Source organism: Atractosteus spatula, chromosome 15 (genome assembly GCF_055471065.1).
Source record: "Atractosteus spatula isolate fAtrSpa1 chromosome 15, fAtrSpa1.hap1, whole genome shotgun sequence".
Taxonomy (NCBI): Eukaryota; Metazoa; Chordata; class Actinopteri; order Semionotiformes; family Lepisosteidae; genus Atractosteus; species Atractosteus spatula.
In genome coordinates this window covers 11,729,031-11,751,768 of record NC_142720.1, presented here as the reverse complement: position 1 = coordinate 11,751,768, position 22,738 = coordinate 11,729,031, and the positions used below count along the sequence as shown (strand labels likewise).

General features: G+C 36.3%; 3 protein-coding genes across 3 annotated transcripts; 2 read left to right on the top strand and 1 right to left on the bottom strand.

The window, feature by feature from the left end:
* The first annotated feature begins 108 nt into the window (after nt 1-108).
* LOC148820033 (uncharacterized) lies at nt 109-13,998 on the top strand. The gene is made up of 20 exons (XM_088933908.1): nt 109-267; nt 558-765; nt 859-1,025; nt 1,316-1,446; nt 1,799-1,965; nt 2,629-2,714; nt 3,640-3,720; nt 4,813-4,927; nt 5,814-5,989; nt 6,613-6,834; nt 7,179-7,381; nt 7,920-8,057; nt 8,844-8,981; nt 9,469-9,697; nt 10,064-10,265; nt 10,427-10,679; nt 11,222-11,370; nt 12,144-12,313; nt 12,576-12,798; nt 13,793-13,998. Exons 1-20 carry the CDS (start codon nt 109-111, stop codon nt 13,930-13,932), a joined length of 3,357 nt encoding a protein of 1,118 aa, XP_088790034.1. The 3' UTR covers nt 13,933-13,998.
* Nucleotides 13,999-14,137: 139 nt separating this feature from the next.
* dnaaf10 (dynein axonemal assembly factor 10) lies at nt 14,138-18,973 on the bottom strand. The gene is made up of 8 exons (XM_088933907.1): nt 18,653-18,973; nt 18,163-18,263; nt 17,676-17,806; nt 17,447-17,548; nt 16,553-16,668; nt 15,961-16,095; nt 15,276-15,373; nt 14,138-14,850 (listed from the first exon to the last, which is right to left on the bottom strand). The coding sequence occupies exons 1-8, from the start codon at nt 18,836-18,838 to the stop codon at nt 14,643-14,645; spliced, it is 1,077 nt and encodes a 358-aa protein (XP_088790033.1). The 5' UTR covers nt 18,839-18,973; the 3' UTR covers nt 14,138-14,642.
* A 413-nt stretch (nt 18,974-19,386) lies between these two features.
* Nucleotides 19,387-22,609, top strand: pno1 (partner of NOB1 homolog). Its single transcript, XM_088933791.1, has 7 exons — nt 19,387-19,697; nt 19,813-19,962; nt 20,279-20,362; nt 21,070-21,130; nt 21,617-21,734; nt 21,921-21,991; nt 22,297-22,609. The coding sequence occupies exons 1-7, from the start codon at nt 19,500-19,502 to the stop codon at nt 22,362-22,364; spliced, it is 750 nt and encodes a 249-aa protein (XP_088789917.1). The 5' UTR covers nt 19,387-19,499; the 3' UTR covers nt 22,365-22,609.
* The last annotated feature ends 129 nt before the right edge of the window (nt 22,610-22,738 follow it).

Genomic DNA, 22,738 nt, shown 5'->3' with positions numbered 1-22,738 from the left:
CGCATTCTGTATCTGTTCCTATGGTTACAGCGTCACAGAAATCCAAAACCAAAGTTAAGGAGGACTAGAACCTTTACATTAGTGTATGGATTGTCATAGTGAAATAAAATGGATAACTGTGATTTGGAAAAACTTACAGTTTCTGCGGGAATGTTACACCCCCCTTTCTCACCACTTTTAACGAGCTATAAAGTGATTGTTCCCAGCAACATCAGCAAAATAACGTTGGATCTACGAACAAGTGACAGCGGCGCATCGTACAAAATTGTAAGTCTAATAAGTGCAATGATTTTTGAGCGATATTGATGTTGTCCGTGGAATGCAACGTACTGTAAAATTACATATTCTCGTATGTGTAGTATGCCACTTACACCCACAACGTCGAGCTTTGCTTTTAAAACGCAATACATAAATGTATTAAATAATTTAAAATAGAAGTATCGGTTTTACAGAAATTCGTAAGGAAACTGCATTGCATCAGCAATTAATTCATTATTAATTAGTGGGAAAACAATAGACTTAACTGTCGGCGGTCATATTTGCATGATTTGTGTCAGCTTTGTGGCAGTGGTTCCATGGTGATTGAACTGAAAGCCGGAGTGAACAAAGTTGACATCGAAGTTATCGCTGAGGACGGAACAGCTAAAATGTACACTGTCGAGGTAACCAAGCTGTGTGCCAGCGCTGCAGAGTTGAGTGGCCTCGAGTTATCTGAAGATTTACAGCTTCAGCCCTCATTTTCTACCACCATCTTCGAATACTCGTGTGAGTACGATATAGCTATTAACCGGTATTTTTTCTATTTGTTTCTATTTCTATTTTTGAGTTACTAAAGACCCATTTCATCTACCCGTTTAGGTACTGTTCCTTTCAACCTAAATGCTTTAACTGTCCAGCCCAAAGTACCAGACAGCAACATGAAGGTTTCTGTGAATGAAGCAGATCCCTCTGACTCTGTACCGCTAACAGTGGGGGACAGCCTGCTGGAAGTCAAAGTTTCTTCAGCAGATGGCACCAGATCCTGTGTAAGAGCACACTGCAACATTTTCAAAGGAGGGGAAAGTACAGTATGCATGGAAAACGACACTGTTTACATGCATTGTAAATAGTAACAAGGTTAAGAGTTCTTAAACAACAAGAGGTAAAAACGAATATGTTATCCCAATCTTGCTAATTAAAGCATGTCAAATTAGCCAGTTGTGTACAATGTCCAAATATGCAACTTAAACCCCAACATGATACATTAATGTACATTGCATAATGTCCAAATATACAACTTAAAGAAGCATATGGTTTCTTGTCTTTGTCTTCCTAGATTTACACAATTGTAATTACTCGAGAACAGATTCCCTATGTTATCACTTTCAATACTGTGAAAGACCAGATGGAATATGAGTGTCCTGTCTCCTTAACAGCATTTTACAGACCTGTCTCAATTAGTGGCAGGTAAGAGCATATAACTTTGACAGATATAATACCGGCTGTATTGATGTTGACTTTTTTTAATGCACTTGACACTTGTGATGGAATCATTACATATCACCTTAAAGTAATTTTCAGAACATACATGTGTTATTTATATACTTGAGTCAGAGAACAAAAAGGCATATCAACCTGATGATATTGCACGTGTAGTATGTACCTTTGTAAAAGTAGAAAACGCTCCACGCAAGTATAAATCTGAATGACAAAGATATTAAAAAACGGCCAGACAATTAAGAAATACTGTAGAGTTGAGCTCAATAAAGTGAGCGCTGTAGCGCTGTTATTTTATTTCCTTTTGCTGTCTTTTCTGCAGCGATCCAAAGCACGCATTTTCAGCTCCATACATCGATGTCCTCACCCGGCGGTCAAAGGTGGACCCACTAGATGAAAGTCCTCTAGAAGAGAGCTGGAAGGTGATGGAGTACGAAGTGGACAGGAGGATGTCAGCTGCCTCTGTGAAGTGTTGCTTTGCTTATCGAGGTATATAGACTCACGCTCACCTGAATAAGATAGGATAAGCTCACTTTATTGGCCATATACAATTTCTTGTATGAGGAATTTGTCTTTTCGCATACCCCAACTTGCTCTCCATGAGACACAGACAGGGAGAGAAGCTGGGGGTCAGAGCGCAGGGTCAGCCATTTATACGGTGCCCCTGGAGCAACTGGGGTTAAGGGCCTTGCTCAGGAGCCCAACGGAGTAGGATTTTCCATGTAATTAGGTTTTAAAAAAAAATATATATTAACTATCACTTTGCCAGTTAATGTTAGCCAGCGTTCAGTTTGTTTTTTTTCCTAAGACAAAGATGCTTAAGAATAATATGCAAGAACTGCTTCACTGAAGCAAGTCCATTACCAAACAGCAGAAGCTAATAAACCTTAGGTCACAGACATAACTTGATATTTATTTAAGTTTTTCCTTATTTTTCCTATTTCGTGTTAAAGGTGAAGGCATAATAGTTAACAGGGCAGCAGCTGAACTTTGCAGGCTAAATTATGAGTGGAGGTTATTTTGATTAGACCATTAGAATAATCCTTTAAAGTAGACAAAGTTAATGAAGAGTGCAAGTTGTCTACCTAAAATATTGTGTATGACTAATAGTTTTCATTTAAATAAGAATGTTTTGTCTTTTTCCATTTTAAGGTTGTGAGATTGTGCTAAAATTATCAGAGCTTGGCGAACATGTAACACACTGCCCACATAAGCCTCCATCTGAGCTGGATGTAAAGGTCAGGATCGTATTCAGAGGAACTTAGTAATTTTATGCCAAAGTCCCTGTTTTCAATTTTTCTTAAACTTTTATCTATTATGTAAAGCCCAATGATCAATATCTGTAGTACAGTATATCTATCAATTTAAATGGAATTGGGTTTGTATAATTTCACTTTATATATATATATCCAGTAAAAAGCCAAGTTGTGTTTTGTAGTAGTGTCAAAAGAAGAACTGCCTTTTAAGAACTGCCTTTTCTGAACTTGTATTCACAAAATGTAATTTTTTAATGTGTTTTCAGGGTGAAAAAACTGTAAAATGTAAAATATATATTTAATATTTAAAATATTTTGTTACTATTACTAATGTAAGCATAAAAAAACATTAGTATTTAAACATTGGGCTGTCATGCTTAGCAACAATTTTAAGAATTCTTTACCTGTACTGTATGTAAAAAAAATAGAATAACTTTGGTTCAAGTCAGTTAAGTGTACCTAATATGCAATTACTACCTGCTTTGTTGATCAAGTGCTGTTGGCTGTAGCGTTGCTAAGATACTCTTTTGTGGGTCACATTCTAAAAAATCAGTCTCCCACTAATGCTGAAAAATATTGTTTAATGTTCCCGTGTTATGCGACACTTTGATATGTCCTTTTTTGGCATCAGCGTGGTAGTTATCTATGAGAAGATGATTACTGAAATATATATTTTGTAATATAACAGATCTCTCCCAAAGAAATGTAAGAAATGTGATCATGTTTGTGGTTTCTGTTTTATACTTTTTAAGTTAAACTGCTAATTTTCATAAAGAAAGCGAAATAGTAGTAGCATAAATTGACTAGGTATACAGGACTCATATTTCAGACTAACTTTCCAATCTGTGTAAGAATTTCACTTATTTTATTTGAATACACAAATTAACATTAAGCCTTTTATTTCCAGGATGTTACGGACTCTGAATGGTACAAAGCACAATCTGCTTCTTCAGATAGTCTTCAAATTGAGACAAAACATACTCTGCAGGTAAACAAAAGATCACATGCTTACTGTAGATCACAATTATTTTACAAAAAGTGTAAATAACTTATTCTTTATTGATTTACATGTAATAAGAACAGTAAAGATTCCACGTCTGTAGTGTTTTTATAAATAAAACATATTAGTAGTACTAAAGTAGTTATAAAACAGCTTTAAAAAACAGAATTATAATTTTAAATTAATAGTATGCATTTTCTGCTAGCCTAGGAGAAATCATGTTTGTACTGAATTCATCAAGTACTTGTGTTGCCTTCCTAAAAGTTTCCACGTAATTTTTTTTAAAGTATGTATTAACTATCACTTTTCCAGGTAATGTTAGCCAGAGTTCAATTGATTTTTTAACCTTAAAAAATAAAAACACAAAGAAATGCATTATAACATTAATTCAAAGATTATAACACTATATAAAAATGAATAAGGTATAGAAAATGAATACAAATTATGGATTCTCTGCACTGCTTCTTGTAAGGGTAAACAACTCTTTTCTTTCTTTTGAAAATATGATTCATCATTTTCCTTGTTTTTAGATTTATTATTTAGATATGTATTTAATATTTACAAACAGTGTGCTTCTAAATATCCTGAATAGAATATGCTCACAAGTGTCATCCTCTGAAGGTTAATTATTCAATGATGTTACTAATTAAAAGAATGCTGTTGAGTGCTATTGAATATGGATATTTTGGACCTGAAAAAACAGATTAAAACACTAGTTTTATAGGGCTCCATATAAATGGTGGGACAACTGGATTGATAAGCGGGGTTATGGTAAAAGTTAGTTTCCAGAAAAACGTGTATTTCAGGTTATGATGTAGCATTGGCTGACCTTTTGGCTGGCTCTGACATTTGGGTTAGAGACTAACTTCATCTATAATAAAGAATCAGTGTTGTGGCACAGCATCAGAGCTAATGTAATTTTACCAGTAAACAGTCAACTGTTCTACTGTATATGAATTATTCTCCTTAAGCAAATTTCCAATAATCTTGAACTGTCTAATATTATCAGGATAATGGAATTAAACTATAAATTAAAAATTGGTTATGAAAATATCACTTGAAGTGTGTTTTTTAAAAAAGATCCGAAGCTGGGAGAAGAGGCTGCAGAAGGCACTAATGGAAGATGATGTTGACAAACTTTGTCATCATGCTGAAGAACACATAAAATTATATAAACAAAGGCTTCCTAAATCAGGCATGTTTTTCTTTATTCTGTTTAGTACTACAAGTCTGAAGCTAAATCATCCATACCATATTACTTTGAGACTCCTTTGAGTAATTACTATATAGCATTAAAATTATATGAGTGGTATTAAACAACAGTTTGAACTCCTTCATAGTAATTAGAAATTTACCACTGAGCTTAAAGTGGGAATTTTCACATTCTCTAGGTAATGCTAGGTAATGGGGCATATTTCATAAGCAGAAGGGATGGTGAAAGACATCAAAGTGATTTTGGCTGAAATAAAATGCAATTAGCCAACTGACTGGCCAAAATAAATGATTTAATTTCTTGATGAGGTACTCAAGTATACCCAAAGTCCTGTTGCTGTATTATATAGAGAATATTAAGACTAGAAAAATATCCTAAATTGATTAAATTTAAAAGATGTGGAATGAGAGTTTTAGAGAAGTGATTAAAGTAACATTTTAGTCATGTTTCCCTGGGTAGAAGTTTAAGTGGAACTGAAAAGCGAAGACATACTCTTAAAAATGCTAAACTGAGTTGATCCAAATATTCAAGTTTTAATAAAGCTCTTTATCTTATTTGAGTGCCTACACATCGTGTATATTGTACAAAAATTCTCTGAAAGCCTCCCACATATATAGGATAATTGTGCTGAAGTGTTTTCAGAGAAAAATAGAACACATTATTTATAAAGACCTCGTTGCTATGTACCAGACTACAAAATGTAATGCATTCTCTCACTTAGAACACAATATAGCATCTAATGCATTATTGTTTGTGATTTCCAAAAATAAAATGCAAGGTATAATAGATAACTAGAACTAGTTAGGATACTAGTAGAACTAGGATAAACAGTTCTTCAAGTGCTGCCTCTATTTCTTGTGGAGTGCAGGGGGCATTGCTCTGAATGAAGAAGGAGAATCCCCACTAGATGCTTTACACCAGGTCTTAGTGGACTATGCCTCAGCCATCAAGCTGAAACCAAGGGATCCAAATCTTCACTTCCAGCTGGGTCTGGCTTTTGAAGAGCAGTACTACGCTACTGAAATCTATGGGCTTAAGAGGAAGGTAAATGAAGCCTACTACTTCCATCCAGATTTGTCTCCAGATCTCTTGTGTTGTGTACAAGACAAGAAGAAAAGTTACAAATGAGAGGAGGCCATCTGGACCATCCTAATTTGGTCACTAGTAGCTTATCCATCAGGAGGATCAAAATGAGTTCTGCTTCAACAACATGATTGTGCAGTTTGATCCATGTCCCCACAACCAGTGTTTGAGCCAAGAGTAGCCTCCTGGTTTCAATACTACATGCTTCATAATGGCATAGATAATCTAAGAATTCCTGCCAAGTACTGCAGGAGTCTCATAATTATGTCAATATAAAGAACATTTTTATGCCTGAAATAATAACATTTGTATTAAATATTGGTTTATGGTAGCTGGTTTAAAATACAAGCCAAACATTCTTTTTCCATATCCCAATTAAACTGGGTCTCTAAACTAACCTGACAAAGCATTATACTGTGATAAATGTGGAAAAACCCTTTTTCTAAATGTTTCTTTATTCAAAACAAAATTCTGATATGTCCAATGTTTCATCTGGAGAATGTTATGAGAAGCAATATGATTGTTGTGCTGAATTTGTTTTCTGTTGTGGTAAACATGACTTGGGAGCTTTGTGTTTTAATCAGGTTGAAGACGATCCACAGGACCTCAGTAGTGCCAAAGCCTCTGGAAGAGAGGATGAAATCCTGGCCATCTGCAAACTGCATGGCCTGCATGGCAAGCCTACGCTGGAAAATCAGCTCAAAGCTCTGGATGCTGAATTTCATCAGCTGAAAGATCAGGGCCAGTCAGCCAGGGCTGACTACATTCAGACCCTTTTTATCTGGTTATCAAAGAAGGCTGGAAAGGTAACTTCTTCAGTTATTTATAGTTCAAAGAGATGTTCCTCGGTACAAAGTGCACAGGGTTAGCTGTAAAATACTAAGAGAGCTTTCAGATATCAGTCTTTCATCTTCATTCCATGGCTTTCCTGATACTTTCATTTTTTTTATTTGTGCTAGCCATTAAACCATTATTGGTTATTATAGCCATTATTTTTGAAATTCTAAAATGAGTGGTAATGGTAATATATCACAATAATATACATAATACATAAATAATGTATAATAATAGTAATAATACATCAACAATATTAAAGTAATAATAGTATGTTACAATTATAATATAGTATTATTTTGGACTTTCTTATTAGGATGGTAGGAGTGGGGTCTCAGATGAAGGAAGTCCACTCCACCAAGCTTTTCTGAAACACCTTGATGCCTGGTCTTTAAATCCCGATAACTGGGAGTACAATCTGTATGTAGGCAGATTTTTACTGCTGCAGGGAAAATGCAAAGAAGCACTGCAACACCTACAGACAGCTCTCATTCTCCGTCCCTCTTGGGCACCAACAAGGTACCTACTATGAATACACTAGCAGGTTACTCACTTATGTACTTCTGCTGAGATTTTGTTCTAGGTTTTTAAGCGTTCCATGAAAAAAGTGCATTGTGCTACCACAATTTCAGGAGAAATGTATTATCACTATTAATACAGTTTTTTCTGGTTAATTTTTCTCAAATCAATTATCTAAAAAGTCAATTTCTACCTTATAGTTGAAATATTATACCATGCAGTACATATACACAGTTGCTGAACTATCTAAATGTCAAACAATTAAAATGGTAAATTATTAATGTTTATTTAAACTACAGAGAAATTAAATAGATGGATGTGAAAGCTGAATTACTGGAGTAATGAAAATGAATGTATGGCAAAGAATATTCAAACAAGGCTATATGTAGAGCTATTCAATTATCCTAACCATTAAAACTTTTTTTATATTTCAAGAGAAATAATGTCACTCTACGTTGCTACATTGAACTACATTTACGTTTTTTCTGAGATGGATAAAATATGTGGGGTTTAATGCCATGTGTCTGTGCTGTTGCAGGTTTTACACAGGCCTAGCTCTGCTGCAGCAGGAAGGAGGGGCCGGTAGCCGAGTGCAAGAAGCTGTAATGTATCTCCAACAGGGTCTGGAGCAGCTTCTTACTCAGCGATGTATCACTGAACAGTACACTCAGGAGAGGTATGAATCCTCCTTACTCCACAAAGTTCTTAGTGAATAATGCTAAGGATGTTATTAAGATAAGAAATGACAATTGGTTAACAATTTCAGCGGTATTTCCATCTTCTTTCCTGGTCTTGTAAGGTTTCATTATCTAAGTATGGCAATTATGAGATGGGAGATTTCCATGGAAAAGCAGGCTGCTGCTGTAAGGGGTGCTAGTGCATTTGTAGGTGTTGCTTTCCCTTCTGGAAAATAATTTCCAAACTAAATCCCCAGGATTGTGAACAAGGCCATGGTACTGGAAGAGATATTGTCCTCTAAACGAGACAATAATCCAAAGCCTTTTGTAATTTGGCCATTAAAAATCCATGTGCACTATCCATAAGAGTAGGGGTCATGGAACCCAATCTCATGGCTAATTTAAATTCTGGCCTCCTTAAGGTTCTTTCTTAATTCAATTGGGGAAAAAGCTCCTGGCTTCTCTACCTGATCTCCTAAATAGTAGTGCTGCTTACCAGCTCATGAGTCCTGTGTCCGATATTCAAAGACATGCAGACTATATCTGACTGAATATTCTAAACTGGACTGGCATCCTGTCCGGTGTGAGAGAAGTCATGTGCTCTCAGTCCCACCTTTCGCCTGCTTCCAGAATAAACTCCAGGTTGCCACAGCTCTCACCAAGAAAATCATCATTTTTTGAGTGGATGGAGTGGTAAACCAATCATTTTTGAGTGGTTTAAGAAAATATATATGAGAAGCTTTTTTGCACAAAGTAAGTTTTCCTACTGTTAACTTTTCTTTCAGAAAAAATGGCCTAGAATCTGCTAACCTGTTCTCCACTGTGAACACACAGCTGTTGCGAGGCTGCCTCAGTCTGGGAACACTGCTCAAAACAGTTAAATGCCCAGAGAAATCAATGAGACCAGAGCAAGTCTTTCACATGTGAGACAGAATTCATGATGTGTTTGTAAAGGATAATCATGTACGGTGTATTATATTGACTTATAATACTGAATATTCTGAAAGTTAAATTAATATATATTTGTTTTAATCCTGGCTTTAGCACTGGCTTTTCAAATTGTAATTTAAAATATACTGCAGATCAAAATGTATTCCAGTCTACTATTCTTAAAATAATAACTGTTTATGCATTCTCATTTATGTATGAACAATTACTAATATCATGTAGTACACTTTAAAATACTCCAAAAATAATATAAAAAGTCTTTTCCTTTCAAGCCAGGATGTCTTGACGTTGAATTCCAATGCTTGCTACTTTGGTTGCTTCTCAAAAAACATAAAAAATAATGCTGTTTGAGTATCAAAAGTTAAAAAAAGATGGAGTGGTAATTTAAGTATGTTATTAGTGAACAGCTTTTCATCGCTCGCCAGTTTTGAGAACAACCTTTTCCTGGCGTCTGCATTGCAGCGTGGCCGATCTGGCAGCCAGGAGCGTGAGTCGGTGTGTGTCCCGCGGCGCGGCGCTGCAGCAGCTGGAGTGGGCATTGCTTGAGGCACACTACTCCTTGCTGGAGACTCTTCTAGCCAAGCCCAGGGGCAATGAGTCCTGGATTGCCAAGAGGTGCCAGGGGCTAACTGCCTTGATTAGACTCACTGCTATCCCTCCATGCACAGAGCTTCTAGACATGCAGAACAAGGTACAGTGTGTCCAATAAAGAAATAATGTACTGCAGTACAGCCTCCTCTTGTTCTCTTAACAGGCTTCGTAAAGACATCTCTCTTTTGGTTTCTACAGAACTTTATATAGAATAGTCATGAGTAATATTTTCAAAATCATATTATTGCTCATTCAACCCAGCATTTGTTTTAACAGTAGTCTGGCCTCTATGTTTGTAGTACTTCTACAATCTTAAACTTGGTGCCTCCCTATACTGATCTTATAATTGCTGTGGAGCACATTTTTTAAACCTTTTTAATGACTTCTTGTTTTTACACATATTTCTGGGGACTGAAAGTATTCTGCCTTATGATAGCACATCGTCACCTGTCCTTCATGTCAACAGGTATGCCAGTTAGGGGTTCTGGCCACACCCTGCAGCAGTCATGCCCTGTACCTCCTTGGCGTGGCACAGCTTGCTCAGTATGACAATGACCCCGATTCTGAGCAGGGCCAGCGTGCCATCAGTGACGCACGCCTCAGTTTCCAAGCCAGTATCAACCTTGAAAACATGCCAGACTCTGGACCTCCCCCAGAACAACTAGCAAGTAAGCGGAATACCATGTTTTCTTTACAAGATACCCTTTTTTAAGCAGTTACAGATGTCCTTCCTACTGATAATGAACATGCTAGCAATGTTTTCTGTTTTAATTGGGAAGCCAGCCAGTCAATGTGTCAATTTTACATATAGCTTTCCTTTACAAAACAGGACAAAAGTGGTGGCAGGAGTGGCGTGCCAGGGAGAAAGAGAAGGAGAAAACCACCCAGCAGTCTCTTACTGCTGCAGGGGCAGCGGGATCTTCAAGCCCCATGCCAGCTGGCAAAGGAGCTACAAGAGGGAAGGGAGTCACAGCCAGAGGAAGTGTTCCAACACCCGCGAAGGCTTCAGTCCCAAGTCGAGGAGGAGGAACCCCCTCACCAAGAGCTGTGCCCATGTCCAAAACCACTGCACCTGGCTCAAGGTCACATGGGAAAGCAAGCACGCTTTGAAATCTGAGATGTGTATGGCAGAACAAGGCACTTATAAGAAATACACTTTTAAATTAAACATGGGTAGTTATATTTAAAAGAACAAGGGATTCAAATGCCAAGGAAATTCCAGAGAAAAACTGGGACGTTTGTGCATATGCCAATTATTCTAACAGCCCTTGAGATGATGTAATGAAACAGTTGCATCTACAACACATACAGCTGGATGGGAAGTCCATAAAAAATGTTCACTTTCATCTTCCTTTTGTATACTGCTTTTTAATGAACAGACTGTTTTAAAATATTTGGTTAATACCAGCCTAAGTTAAATGTACTGTACTTTTTTAGAACTGATGCGCTATAGTAATTATAATGCAGGATAATGCATAGCAGACAGATAGGATATTGGACTAATGTAATGCATCTTTTATTGAGAACTGTTCATTTATTTTTCATTGTATTCTATAAAAAAGCACAGAAGTAAATATCCAGTACTCTGCACCCCAACCACCTTTTACTGTTCTTTCTCCACTAGGTGGCAAGCTAGTGTTGTGACTCCCGAAAAGTTAAATGGGGCATCCAAACCCGCCACTAAAACAAGTTCTAAATCACAGCTTGCACCCAGAAGGTCCGACAAGCAAGAGTGTTGTCAGCCTCCTCAGATAAAACCTGTTACTGCTGAAGGTGAGGAACACATTTTGGAACTGTTTTTCAGAGATTAATATAAAGCATGCTACTATGTAACAATTTTTACATTATATTTTTGTAATTTTATTTACACAGTCTTTCAAATTTTCCATGTATGCACACAAGGATACAAATGAATTGTAGCAAACTATTACGTTTATGACTCATATTGAACTTGCCGATATATTATCAACCTTCCGTCCTGAAGTATTATCAGCTATTTTTTGGTAATGATACTAAGCCGATAAACTGTAATTCTTTACACTGGAAGGTTCTTTAGATGGGCTGCCAGGTTGGTGCAGTGGTTAGCATTGCTGCCTTACAGCCCTGGGGCCCTGGGTTCAATTCTTGGGGTGCTATCTGCATGGAGTTTGAATCTCCCTGTTTTCATGTGGGTTTCCACTGGGTGCTCTGGTTTTCTCCCACAGTCCAAAGACATGCTGGTAGGTTAATTGGCTCCTGGGAAAATTGGACCTGGTGTGAGTGTGTGTGTGTTTCTTATATCTGTGCCCTGCAATGGATTGGCATCCCATACAGGGTGTATCCTGCCATGTGCCCGTTCCTTGCCAGAATAGGCTCTGGCTCAGCTATGACCCAGTTTTTGATATGTGGTTAGAAAATGGATAGATACGTCTTCAGATAGAAACTGGGGAGGCAGTGCCATTGAGGACAAAGGTAGAAGAAAGTTTTTTGAGGTTAGGACAATTTTTGCATTCTGTTTCATATTAGGAAAAAAGGTCCATCACTACTGTAATTTTTATTTATTGTAGGTAACATTACTCAAGGGCTTGTGCCAGCAAGTCCTGCCAATAGCCCAATTTCGATAAACCGAGGATCACATACTCATCGCCTTGGTCTTGCACGTGCTCTGTCTCGGGCCGAAGACACACAAGACCAGGCCTGCAAGCTCTATGAGGAAGTCATTACAATGGCACCAGAGGTGTGCACTACACAGGCCTCCTTCTTCCTCTTTGCTTTTTTTTGGTATCTATATTAATTTATCTGATCTTAATAAGACTTAAGTTAAGCGGCCAACCTGTAGCATAAGTCCTAATGCAGTTAAGCAGTTATAGATACCTCTTAATATCTGCATTTAAGACAAAAATGTTTTCAAATACCCATTGAAAAAGAAAATTAAACTTCAATAGTAATCTACAAAAGGGACATTTCCTGTAAAATTCACCCCTTCATTTATTTTTTAGGTTCATGATGCCTATATCGAACTTGCTGATCTACTAATAAAGACTGACCCTCTGGCTGCTGTAGACATTTACTGCAAATTTCCTCTAAAACCAGTCAATGAACAGTCTTTTGATGATGCCTTCATTACTGGAGAAATTGTGCGTATTCTTATGAAACAAGAGCTATATGAACATCCAAATTTGGCCTCTACCTTCATTGCATATGGAAAGGTCATGGGACTAGGTATGTGCTTTTGAATATACAGCCACCAAAGAACTGAATTATTTTAAAAATAAACCTAATAATAAGACTTATTTTATACTGTAACACTATAACAACATATTGTGCATGTGAGTCCTGAATTTTTATTAGGGTTGCCAGGTGACCTCATCGTCACCAGAAACTTTTGAGATAGAACAAGATTTTTACAGTTCTCCTGGAACTTAATTCAGTTTGTGTAAACTTGATACTGCAACTTAATTATCAGGACCTGCATGATAATTATAACAATACAATTCTTATGAATTAATAAAAATCACGTAGAATATTTTTAATTTTCTGTGGAATCAGTCCATCATTTTCAGACATCCCTTAAAACCTGAAATTTACATCATATTCATACTATTGTACTAATTTGTTCCACTCATAAGTTTTAAATTGTAATCTGATCCCTTTATAAATTAATGTTAGATTGACAGTCAGTACAAAATGGGATCCTACTCAATTTAAGTCATATCCTTTAAGAAACTGATAGCAGCAAGTGACTCAGTAAGAAGAAAAATAACTCCTGCATTTTTATCCATAAAGAATAATTTTCTTAGCAGGCCTTAACAAAGCGTTAGCATTATTTATGATTTGTAAAGCTCACAGAAGATTATTTTCGTCATTCCAGACTCCATACCAAATCAACATTATTGAATTGATATTGCTGATATTAAACAGCAATATCAATGCAGTAATGTTTAATTGATCTTCAAATCCTGTCGTCTCAGTGTCCAGACATTATCAGGCCAGGTGGTTACTATATATTTGATGTCTAATGGCCAGTCTGTGTGAGCTGGTTTTCTCAGTATTCTGCAATGACTTTATGTTGTAGATGTAATCTCATTCCAGAATACATTTTACAAGGTTTGTTTTGAAAATTGTGAAATATTTTAATCAAAGGCATATTAAGAAATAAGGGAAGATTAAAGCATACTGCCTTAGTTATTGATTTATATACATTGTTTTTCTGTAGGATGCCTGGAAAAATATATTAATATTCTTGAAGGAAAATATAAAACAAAGCTTTTGAAGACAATTTATGCTGGGATTCACGACAAATCAGTTGAAGACCAGGATCTGCAGGAATTCTTTCGATTCAAGTGCTGGATCTGAGAAAACTGTTAATTTTCACGTGGGACTGCAGAAATTACATCATTTAATTTTCCTCCATAGCAATGTCATGATAAATGCTTCAATTGTTGTAACAGTTCCATGTCAAACAAGATTAAAAAAACAATTTGGGCACATCTATACAACAACATATCTTGGCAAAAGCTTTAAACAATGAAAAAACACAAACAATTTGGAACACAAATTATTTTAAAAAAGGATTTTTAATACAAATTAAACTTAAAGGAATACAAATAAATTAATGGAATTCTATAACCTGCAATGTGTGTTTTATGTAATTCTTACTTTGAATAACTCACTGTATGTGGAATTTGTGTTTGTTCTCCTTGTATGTTTCGCCATGCTGGCTACACCAGCAAAGCAACTTATTGCGAAGAGTTTCCAGCTAGAGCAAAGGCAATATAGTACAGACATAATGCATCAAGTTCATTTTGATAGTACTCACCTGCCTTCCAATCACCTTTCAACTGTGTAGTTAACATGCTATATTAAGCCTTTCTAAAGAGGCAGTAACAACATAAGAATCACAGAAAACAAAACCAGAATAAAGAACTCATCTTCATCTTGTTTAACATGGGTGTTTTTCTTCTCCAGAATTAATTTTCTAAGTCAACATTATAATTTCTAACTCTGTACTCCAGTAATAAAATTGAATGTGCTTAAGGACAGCTAATATTTTCAATGTCATTTTTCTATACTCTATTGAGTTTAGTAACAATGAGGACTCTCACGGTCTGGTCAAATGCAGAGGTTACACAGAGACCCTGTTTATCAGGACTCCAGTCAAGGCTTGCAATGGGCTGTGTTGACAATGTCACATTCTGAAGAAGGCTGACAGACCCTGCCACTCCCATATCAATATCATCTGCATCCTTCTTAGTTCTCTGAGCTGGATATTCACTGAAATAAACAAGTAAAAAAATGTCTACATTTAGACAAAACCATTTAAAAAATCTACACCAAGGATGAAACATTACAGAAATATACCTTAAACTACAGCAGTGAAATCAACTATTTTTCACAACCAAAATTAAAACAAACAGGGACAAAAATCAACAACACTTTCTACTTTCAGATTCAGTTTTAACCAAAGGAAAATCAATCCCCATGGAGTTTATTTTCACAGCACTACCAGATTTAAACAATTTGACATATTAGAATCACCCATAAATAATTCACTAAAAGAAAAGAAACCTAAAAAAACTAAAACAAAAAGTATTTTTATTTGGGTTTTCTGTCTTAATATCTATGGTATTACAGGGCATGGTTAACAGATTTTCAAAGGTTAATAGACAATTTTTTAAATGTATTTGCCAAATACTTACTATTTCCAGAGATGTAGGTTCCCGGCTCCTCCTGCTGTCATGAAGATGTCTCTGTTTTGTGGCAAGTGTCCTACTTGCCAGATGGTAGATTTATGAGCCTAAAAAAGACCATGTGATCAGATTTTAACAAACTTTTTCTAAGTGTACAGCATGTTTGCAATGTCTTGATATGCACTTTATCAAAACATCATGAACTACAAAAATGTATTCATGTTTTATGGGGTATTCATATGGAAGTCCTATACATTCATAGAAAATTCATAGAAAAAGAGTAATCTGTCAAACAGCAAAATAATATATCACAAATAATATATCCCCTGCTTAATAATGAAAGGGGCAAATGTATCAAAATTACACACAAACATAAGTATTTCCTCTTCTGTATATACATTTTCTCCTGAATTTTAAATATTTTCAGAACTTCAGAACAGTAGTTTTAAAAGGACAGCATTCCCTTAAAATCATGAGACAACAACTGAGAACTCTGACCATTCCTATAAATACACAAATAATTAAATATCTGAGTTGTACTTTCAACAGTAAGAAGCTCTCTTTGGGCAAATTTCAGCATAAGAAGCCGACAGCACGTAAAGATTTCCATATAAAGAGAGACTTTGTATTTTAAGAAATGTAAGCTTTCACATCTTCCAAAATGGAAAGCCAAAATCTCTCTTTGGTTAATTACCTTTTCAGCAACTGATGCAAAGCCCTTGGTGGGGTGCTGTGTTCTCATGTCAAACACATGAAATTTTCCTTCCAGTGATGTGGCAACAAGTTTATTCATATTGATATCTTTTCTGTCAAACTCGACACAACATACCTGTCAATTACACAAAAAATGAAACCAAACACTGCAACTCATACAATGAAAAGAAGACATTACAGAATCATGATGTACAATAACACAATATGCACCCACATTAACATACCTCAGTTATAACTCAAACCAAACAGTCTTAAAAAACATTAAGAAAATTCATAGAAATACAATGAACTTGGCAGAATTGAAGATCATGCAAGATGAAAACTTGGTAAATACTACACAATGTATTACTGTTTTACTTTCCTTCAAGAATGCAACATCTTTTCATCCTGTCAATCAAGTACTTTTTGCTGTTGGAAAAGCCAGATTCACTGTCTTTAAAATAGAGTTTTAGCATTTACTAATTCTTCAGAAACAGTTCAACAGTAAAAAAAAACTGTCTAGTTATATGTTAATCGGAATGCTTTTAGCAAATATTCCCAAGTTTAAAACTGATACTGCTGTTCCACCTTACCCCATTTTTAATGTTTGTTTCCCATCTTAGCGACATATTCCTCAGGTCGAAAAGTTTAATATCGCCGTTATCATATCCAGCACACACACAGCGGTCCTGGTCATTGAATGCATGTCCTAACTCAAACAAAATGTAAAATCAGATTCTGAACTGAAAATAAAGAATTCTCTTTTAAAAGTACAATTATAGTGGTGATATCGATATTTATTCATTGTACTACATCTAGACACAAACACATTGATACTACGTTATATAATGGTGATAGATAACAGGTTAAACGCTAATCTTGTGTTCCTCATTACGTCTTTATGATATACAGAGGTAAAAATTTTAATCTTAAGAAGGCTACCTGTATTCTGTACCTTATTTTATATATATAGTATGTTTAGGCAGGCAGAAAAATAGTTGTATGTATCGCTTAAATACAAATACTGCAATATCATTATGAAAGGTATTACTACCAAATAAAGAGTGCACTGTCAGAGGTGCACTGACTAAGTAAACAAAATTAAAACCTCTTGAACATACATGAAAACTTCTATTTGGAAATTTCATTTCATTTTTTACATAAAGCCTCCAAAATACATACTTCAGCTGTCACAACACAGTGAATGCAACATTAAAAGCATTTCAACTGTGAAATGATTAAATGTTGGCAATCAAGGAGTGCGATTAAACCTCAAAAAACTTGATGATTTTCAATACCCATATCCATATAGAAAATCAACAGGATTTATTGTTAAAAATATTTTGACTCCAAAAAAGTATTTCTCATGTATTTTATTTCAGGCCAAAAATGTGGGTGATGGATTGCTTTAACACCATTTGGAACAATCTTGGAAAACCTCAAACAAAATATGCAGAAAACAGTAGCCACATGTTCCTTATACATACCAAATGCTACAGTCCAGCAATCTCTCTTTGACTCTCCTTCAACTGGTTCCATATTTGCAACTGGAGTGTCTTTCTGCCTTGGGTCCCACACTTTAACTGTTCCTGTATAAATCAAAACATACATTTCAGCATTTTAACATGAATTAAAATATATTCTGCACACTTCTTGTTACCAAGTTCACAAGCCACAAGTACAAAGTTTACATGAACATGAACAGCACGTGTTTACCATCTCTGCTCCCAGTCACAATCTCTGGGGCTCCATCTCCAATACCCAGGCCTCCTACACCATCGATGGCATTCACAATTTCCTTGTGTGCTTTCACGGAATAAACCGGGACATCCGGCAATTCAAGATTCCTACAAAATATATTTTGAAGGCATTAAAACAAAGACTGTGCGCATATTCACGTTGAAATGTTGAAATCCTGCCATTCACACCAAACAAATTCACCACTTTCCCAAATTATGTGTCTGAATGACAGCAGCACTATAACCTCTCAGCTGCAAACAACTTTTATTTGGTATAATTCAAATAATACTCATAAAGCCTCATTAAGAGGACAACAGGATACCATGTATTCATTAGGGACTGCTTCAGCTGAGAATAAAACAGCTTTGTTTATACAATACTTGCATCATTTGCATTTTCTTTCACCCCAGAAAGAAAAGACGTGGTTCACCTTAAGCTTCTTGCGGATAAAAGTTAAATTTACCAGATATTGAGGTTCCCACTAAAATCTCCAGTAGCTAGATGCCTCTGCTGTATTGAAGTCGCACCAAAAGTTCCACACTTAATAGGCTTGGCCTTTTCAATCTACGAAAATACAAAACATGACAACATTTCGGACGCTGAAATTGGCGTGGATAGCACACAAACCCAAGCCAATTCAATGCAAATACATCGGAAAATCTGTCTGTTCATAACTTTCCCCACGACAATCTACTGCAGTCATCTGGATTATGTCACCAGAGACCTGAACTTTAAGCTTAATTAAACGAATAGTTCTCGTTTGTCGTCTTTCTGTTAAAACAAGAACAATGTGCGACTTAAAAACCGAGCAAAGGTGTTGCCTATATATGGACAAAGCGTGCATTGCCATGGTAACGATCCGGCGAAGTATTTTCTAGAAACCTGCCTTGCCAATTAAATATCTAAATAAATGACCAATACAAATTATAATCAACAGGATACGTTGCCCAGACCTCTTTGACAAGCTTAGCTTCTCCGTGTTGGACTTCATAGATCTGCATCACTCCCGTTCCCCTAGCGAAGTTCCCCATGCACACAAACTTCGCACTGCAGGGTATCCATTTGCAATCAAACACAGTGTAGTTGAGACTTTTCTGTATGTGAGAGATAATCTGCGGCTTCTCCAGAGGAGTCGACATTGCTTCTCGTGAGGCGGCGTATGTTCAAATTCAAAGATGAAAGTGAAAAAATGTCAAAAAGTAGAAACAAGGCTCAAGCTCTGACAGGACGTCTCGTCAATGGTCACGCCTCGCTGTGCGGGCCACGGCTACTGTACCGTTGGTTTTCCATTTCCTAACTCAGCCGGAGGACCCTACAAACTGCAAGCTGTCTTGTGCCGCGCCTGAAACGATTGCGCCACACTTGAAGTCGCACAGAAATCCTTAGACATACTTCAAAATTAATTATCTGCACTCCTGTACGCTGTCGTTTCAGATCGTGTTACAGACTGAAAATATTACAATATATTGAATACCACTACCGTAGCAATAACGTATGTATTTAACTGTAGCGAGTTGTTACAGTGATCAGTAAATCTTTAGCAATAACGAAACCCTTTTTAGGTACAATACCTTGTATTTATTTGAAACGTAAGTATGTAACATTCTTTTTTACCTTTGGGTCCTAGGAGGGGTAGTGACGTAGTCCTGAAAGTCGTCTATTTGTTTTTATGAGAAGGACCCTGGTGGACACGTTAGGTCCTTTTACAAGATGGTGTCTTACCGCATGTGTTGCAGTTGTTAGTGTTCTATAAGAAGTACAGGGATTTTTCTCATTGTAGGAGCTGTTTATCGCTTAACAATGGAAGTTGAACAAACGACAAGGACTGGTAACGAGCCCAGCAGCAGTACGGGCTGTCAGAACGTGGCCGATGAGTTTAAGCAAGTTAAATCAAAGAAAAACAACAAGCGAAAGCGTCAAGTTGACGATGGGCAGATGGAAACCGAAGTTCACAGCAAGAGACCCGAATTTCCACCCATTTCTGGAGACAAAATGAAGGTAAAGTAGCTAACGCTATTGGTAGATTATACGATCTGTGGTGTAACATGTGCTTCTTTGGGGGTAGCTAGTCGGAGTTACCTGCTGATTATGCTATTTTTTCGTCGTTTTATAGGGAGATTCTGATGAAATGCGAAAAATCCCTGTACCGTCACATCGGTATACACCTTTGAAAGAAAACTGGATGAAGATCTTCACTCCCATCGTAGAACATTTACAGTTACAAGTCAGGTTTAACCTTAAAACAAGAAATGTTGAAATAAAAGTAAGTTTTTACCTTCTCCTTAACTGAAACACCTCTTAACGCTGACTGGCGTTGTTCTACTATAGACCTACTCACTTGTTCTGAATTTAACGATTAGAAATATATTTGGTACGATAAATTGCCAAACAATTTTAGAGTCAGTACCTTTTAGAATAATGCGTGTGACTGGACTGTGTAAGGGTAGATGCAAACTACGTAAGCATCCTTTTAATGTTTCATTACGTCAAAATCTAGTAATTGCCTTCTTCAACAATAATTAGGCTACAACCTGACGTCATCAAACCTGTAACGTAATTAATGCGTTTATTTTTTTCAGACCTGTAAAGAAACACAAGACATAAGTGCACTTACCAAAGCAGCAGACTTTGTGAAAGCATTTGTACTAGGATTTCAAGTGGAGGTGAGTTTCTTACCTTGTTTTATTAAATCAAAGGGACAGCAACTTCACAAAATGTAAAACCACATGATGACCAAGATGACGTTAAGTGTGGTGGACTAAACAGTTTTTTTAAATATTCTATGTAGGTGTACAGATGTATGATAAAACGACTGGATTCGGGTAAAATGTGGGGATTGCTCCTATGGCTTTCATGTATTTTTCAAAAACATAACATTGACTGTTATGTGATGTTGTACATCTTGTTTACATTTAAGAACCAGGCATAATATAGCATAAGATGGGCTACAAATGAGAGGAAGTTTAGGTCATCTAACACACTTGCTTGCCAGTGGCCAGTTGATCAGTTTCATCCAGCATTTTTTAAAAGAAGCTAGGTTATCAGCTTTGTTGAACACGCCAGGTAGTTTACCTGAGGCATCTATGACCCTTTATATTAAAAGGTGTATTCTGTTTTAAGTTATAAATGTACTTCCCATTAATTTCCATTTGTCTTCTATTTTTTACAGAAATAGTATTTGTTCAGTCCTGGGAATGTACCTAATTGCTCTTCTTCAGACTAATGTATTGTAACATGGTGACATTTTATATTGTTTTCTAAGTCGGGTCTTCTTAGATGTAAATGTATTAATATCCCTCAATTTGGAGTAGGTACTGAGGTAAAGAATTAAACACACTTGGCATTAAACAACAGATTTGTTTGTTCACAGGATGCCCTAGCCCTTATCAGATTAGATGAGCTGTTTCTAGAAACCTTTGAGGTCACTGATGGTAAGTCCTAAGTCAGCATTAAAGTCTGTGCCATGGATATTCTGAGTTACTTATTAAAAATGACCATTGGGCAAAATGTCCAAGCATGTGGAACCATCTAGCTTGTTTGTCGCTTATGTAAGCTTTAGGTTTAACAACGTTAATGAGAAACTGAAATGAAGTCATTTGATCAGTTCCAGAATGGTGCACTCTGTCAGCTTCTTAACTAGGTGTTAATCTTCAAGCCTGCAAGTTTTCTTTTTGAAATGCAGGGTCATGTAGAAGTCAACCAACCAAGATTGATTTCAAAAACAGAGCAGCTGGGTACTGCCTAGATAGTGCCCTGGGCCGTAAACAGTCTCATTTTTGTTCTTTAAATGCTAGTAAGATGTCCTTTTAAATTACTTTCTGTGGATTATTAATACTGATAGGGTACCTCGGATGTTCTAAGAGGAGCGTCGGTGAAGTAGACTCCCTTTAACAGAACTCAAAATCCCTTTTTTTAAGTTAAACCGTTGAAGGGAGATCATCTTTCCAGAGCTATAGGAAGAATAGCAGGCAAAGGAGGAAAAACTAAGTTTACAATTGAAAATGTGACCCGGACAAGGATCGTCTTGGCGGATACGTGAGTACTGCATTTTGTTTCTACCCTGTCGTTGCTGTCTCAACCTGCTGGGCAGTAGGTGTGAAGAATAACCCTATACTGAACTGATCTTCTAAATACTCTTTTATGTACAATTCTGAGTATTATGCAAGATATAAAGAAATTACAGGCTGTATTTTGCAAATAATATTTTCCCTTTTGTTTTAGAAAAATACATATTTTGGGATCTTTCCAGAACATTAAAATGGCACGAACAGCTATATGCAACCTCATTTTGGGTAAGTTTTGTATAGGAGTCTGTACTTTTAATTCCATAAGATTTATACTGCATTTTAGGGAAAAAAATATAATGGGGGTAAAAAGCCTGAACCTTTTAAGCGTCCATTTTGACAACTACCCTTGAGACTTGTAGACCAGTAAACAGCGGATGTCATAACCTTACGTGTTTTCAGTCCATTGTTTTCTGAAGTTATTTCCATAGCCATATTATGTAAAACAAAACTCCACTGCTATATTGTAACATTTATTGGTTAAACAAAGAACTGTTATGATTTGTAATATATATTTTCAATTTTTCCAACAGGAAGCCCTCCATCAAAAGTTTATGGTAATATTCGAGCAGTGGCCAGTCGAACTGCAGAGAGATTTTAGGAAATTCTGGACAATTGAAACATTTTTGGGTGTTCTAGAAGTACAAATCACTGTGACTGAGGCCGGTTGGAATTCGACGATTAAAGACTTCAAGGCACCAACAAGTGTACATGATCTGTACATAACTGCATTCTTATACTTCACTGTGGATCAATGATGAACTTAAATCTGAAGTACAGTGTTAAGTGGTGAATTGCAACTTTGTTGTGGAATAAAACATCAACAGCTGATGGCTTGACTTAAAATAATGTGCAAAGCAATCATTTTGTCTTGAGCAGTTTTGAACCTTTCTATCTGATACATTTTCCAGATGCACAGTACTATTTGTACTTGTTCTGATAGGAGTCAGCTTCCAGAACCATAAGTAATGTGTA

Excerpts from the sequence above, each read along its gene's own strand:
- LOC148820033 (XM_088933908.1), top strand. The coding sequence starts at position 109 with ATGGATAACTGTGATTTGGAAAAACTTACAGTTTCTGCGGGAATGTTA. Across the intron at positions 766-858 it reads CACCATCTTCGAATACTCGT|GTACTGTTCCTTTCAACCTA; the intron begins GTGAGTACGATA and ends CTACCCGTTTAG. Across the intron at positions 1,026-1,315 it reads CAGATGGCACCAGATCCTGT|ATTTACACAATTGTAATTAC; the intron begins GTAAGAGCACAC and ends TTGTCTTCCTAG.
- dnaaf10 (XM_088933907.1), bottom strand. The coding sequence starts at position 18,838 with ATGTCGACTCCTCTGGAGAAGCCGCAGATTATCTCTCACATACAGAAA. Across the intron at positions 17,807-18,162 it reads AGTGGGAACCTCAATATCTG|GAATCTTGAATTGCCGGATG; the intron begins GTAAATTTAACT and ends TATATTTTGTAG. Across the intron at positions 17,549-17,675 it reads TGTGACTGGGAGCAGAGATG|GAACAGTTAAAGTGTGGGAC; the intron begins GTAAACACGTGC and ends TGATTTATACAG.
- pno1 (XM_088933791.1), top strand. The coding sequence starts at position 19,500 with ATGGAAGTTGAACAAACGACAAGGACTGGTAACGAGCCCAGCAGCAGT. Across the intron at positions 21,131-21,616 it reads AACCTTTGAGGTCACTGATG|TTAAACCGTTGAAGGGAGAT; the intron begins GTAAGTCCTAAG and ends CCTTTTTTTAAG. Across the intron at positions 21,735-21,920 it reads AGGATCGTCTTGGCGGATAC|AAAAATACATATTTTGGGAT; the intron begins GTGAGTACTGCA and ends CTTTTGTTTTAG.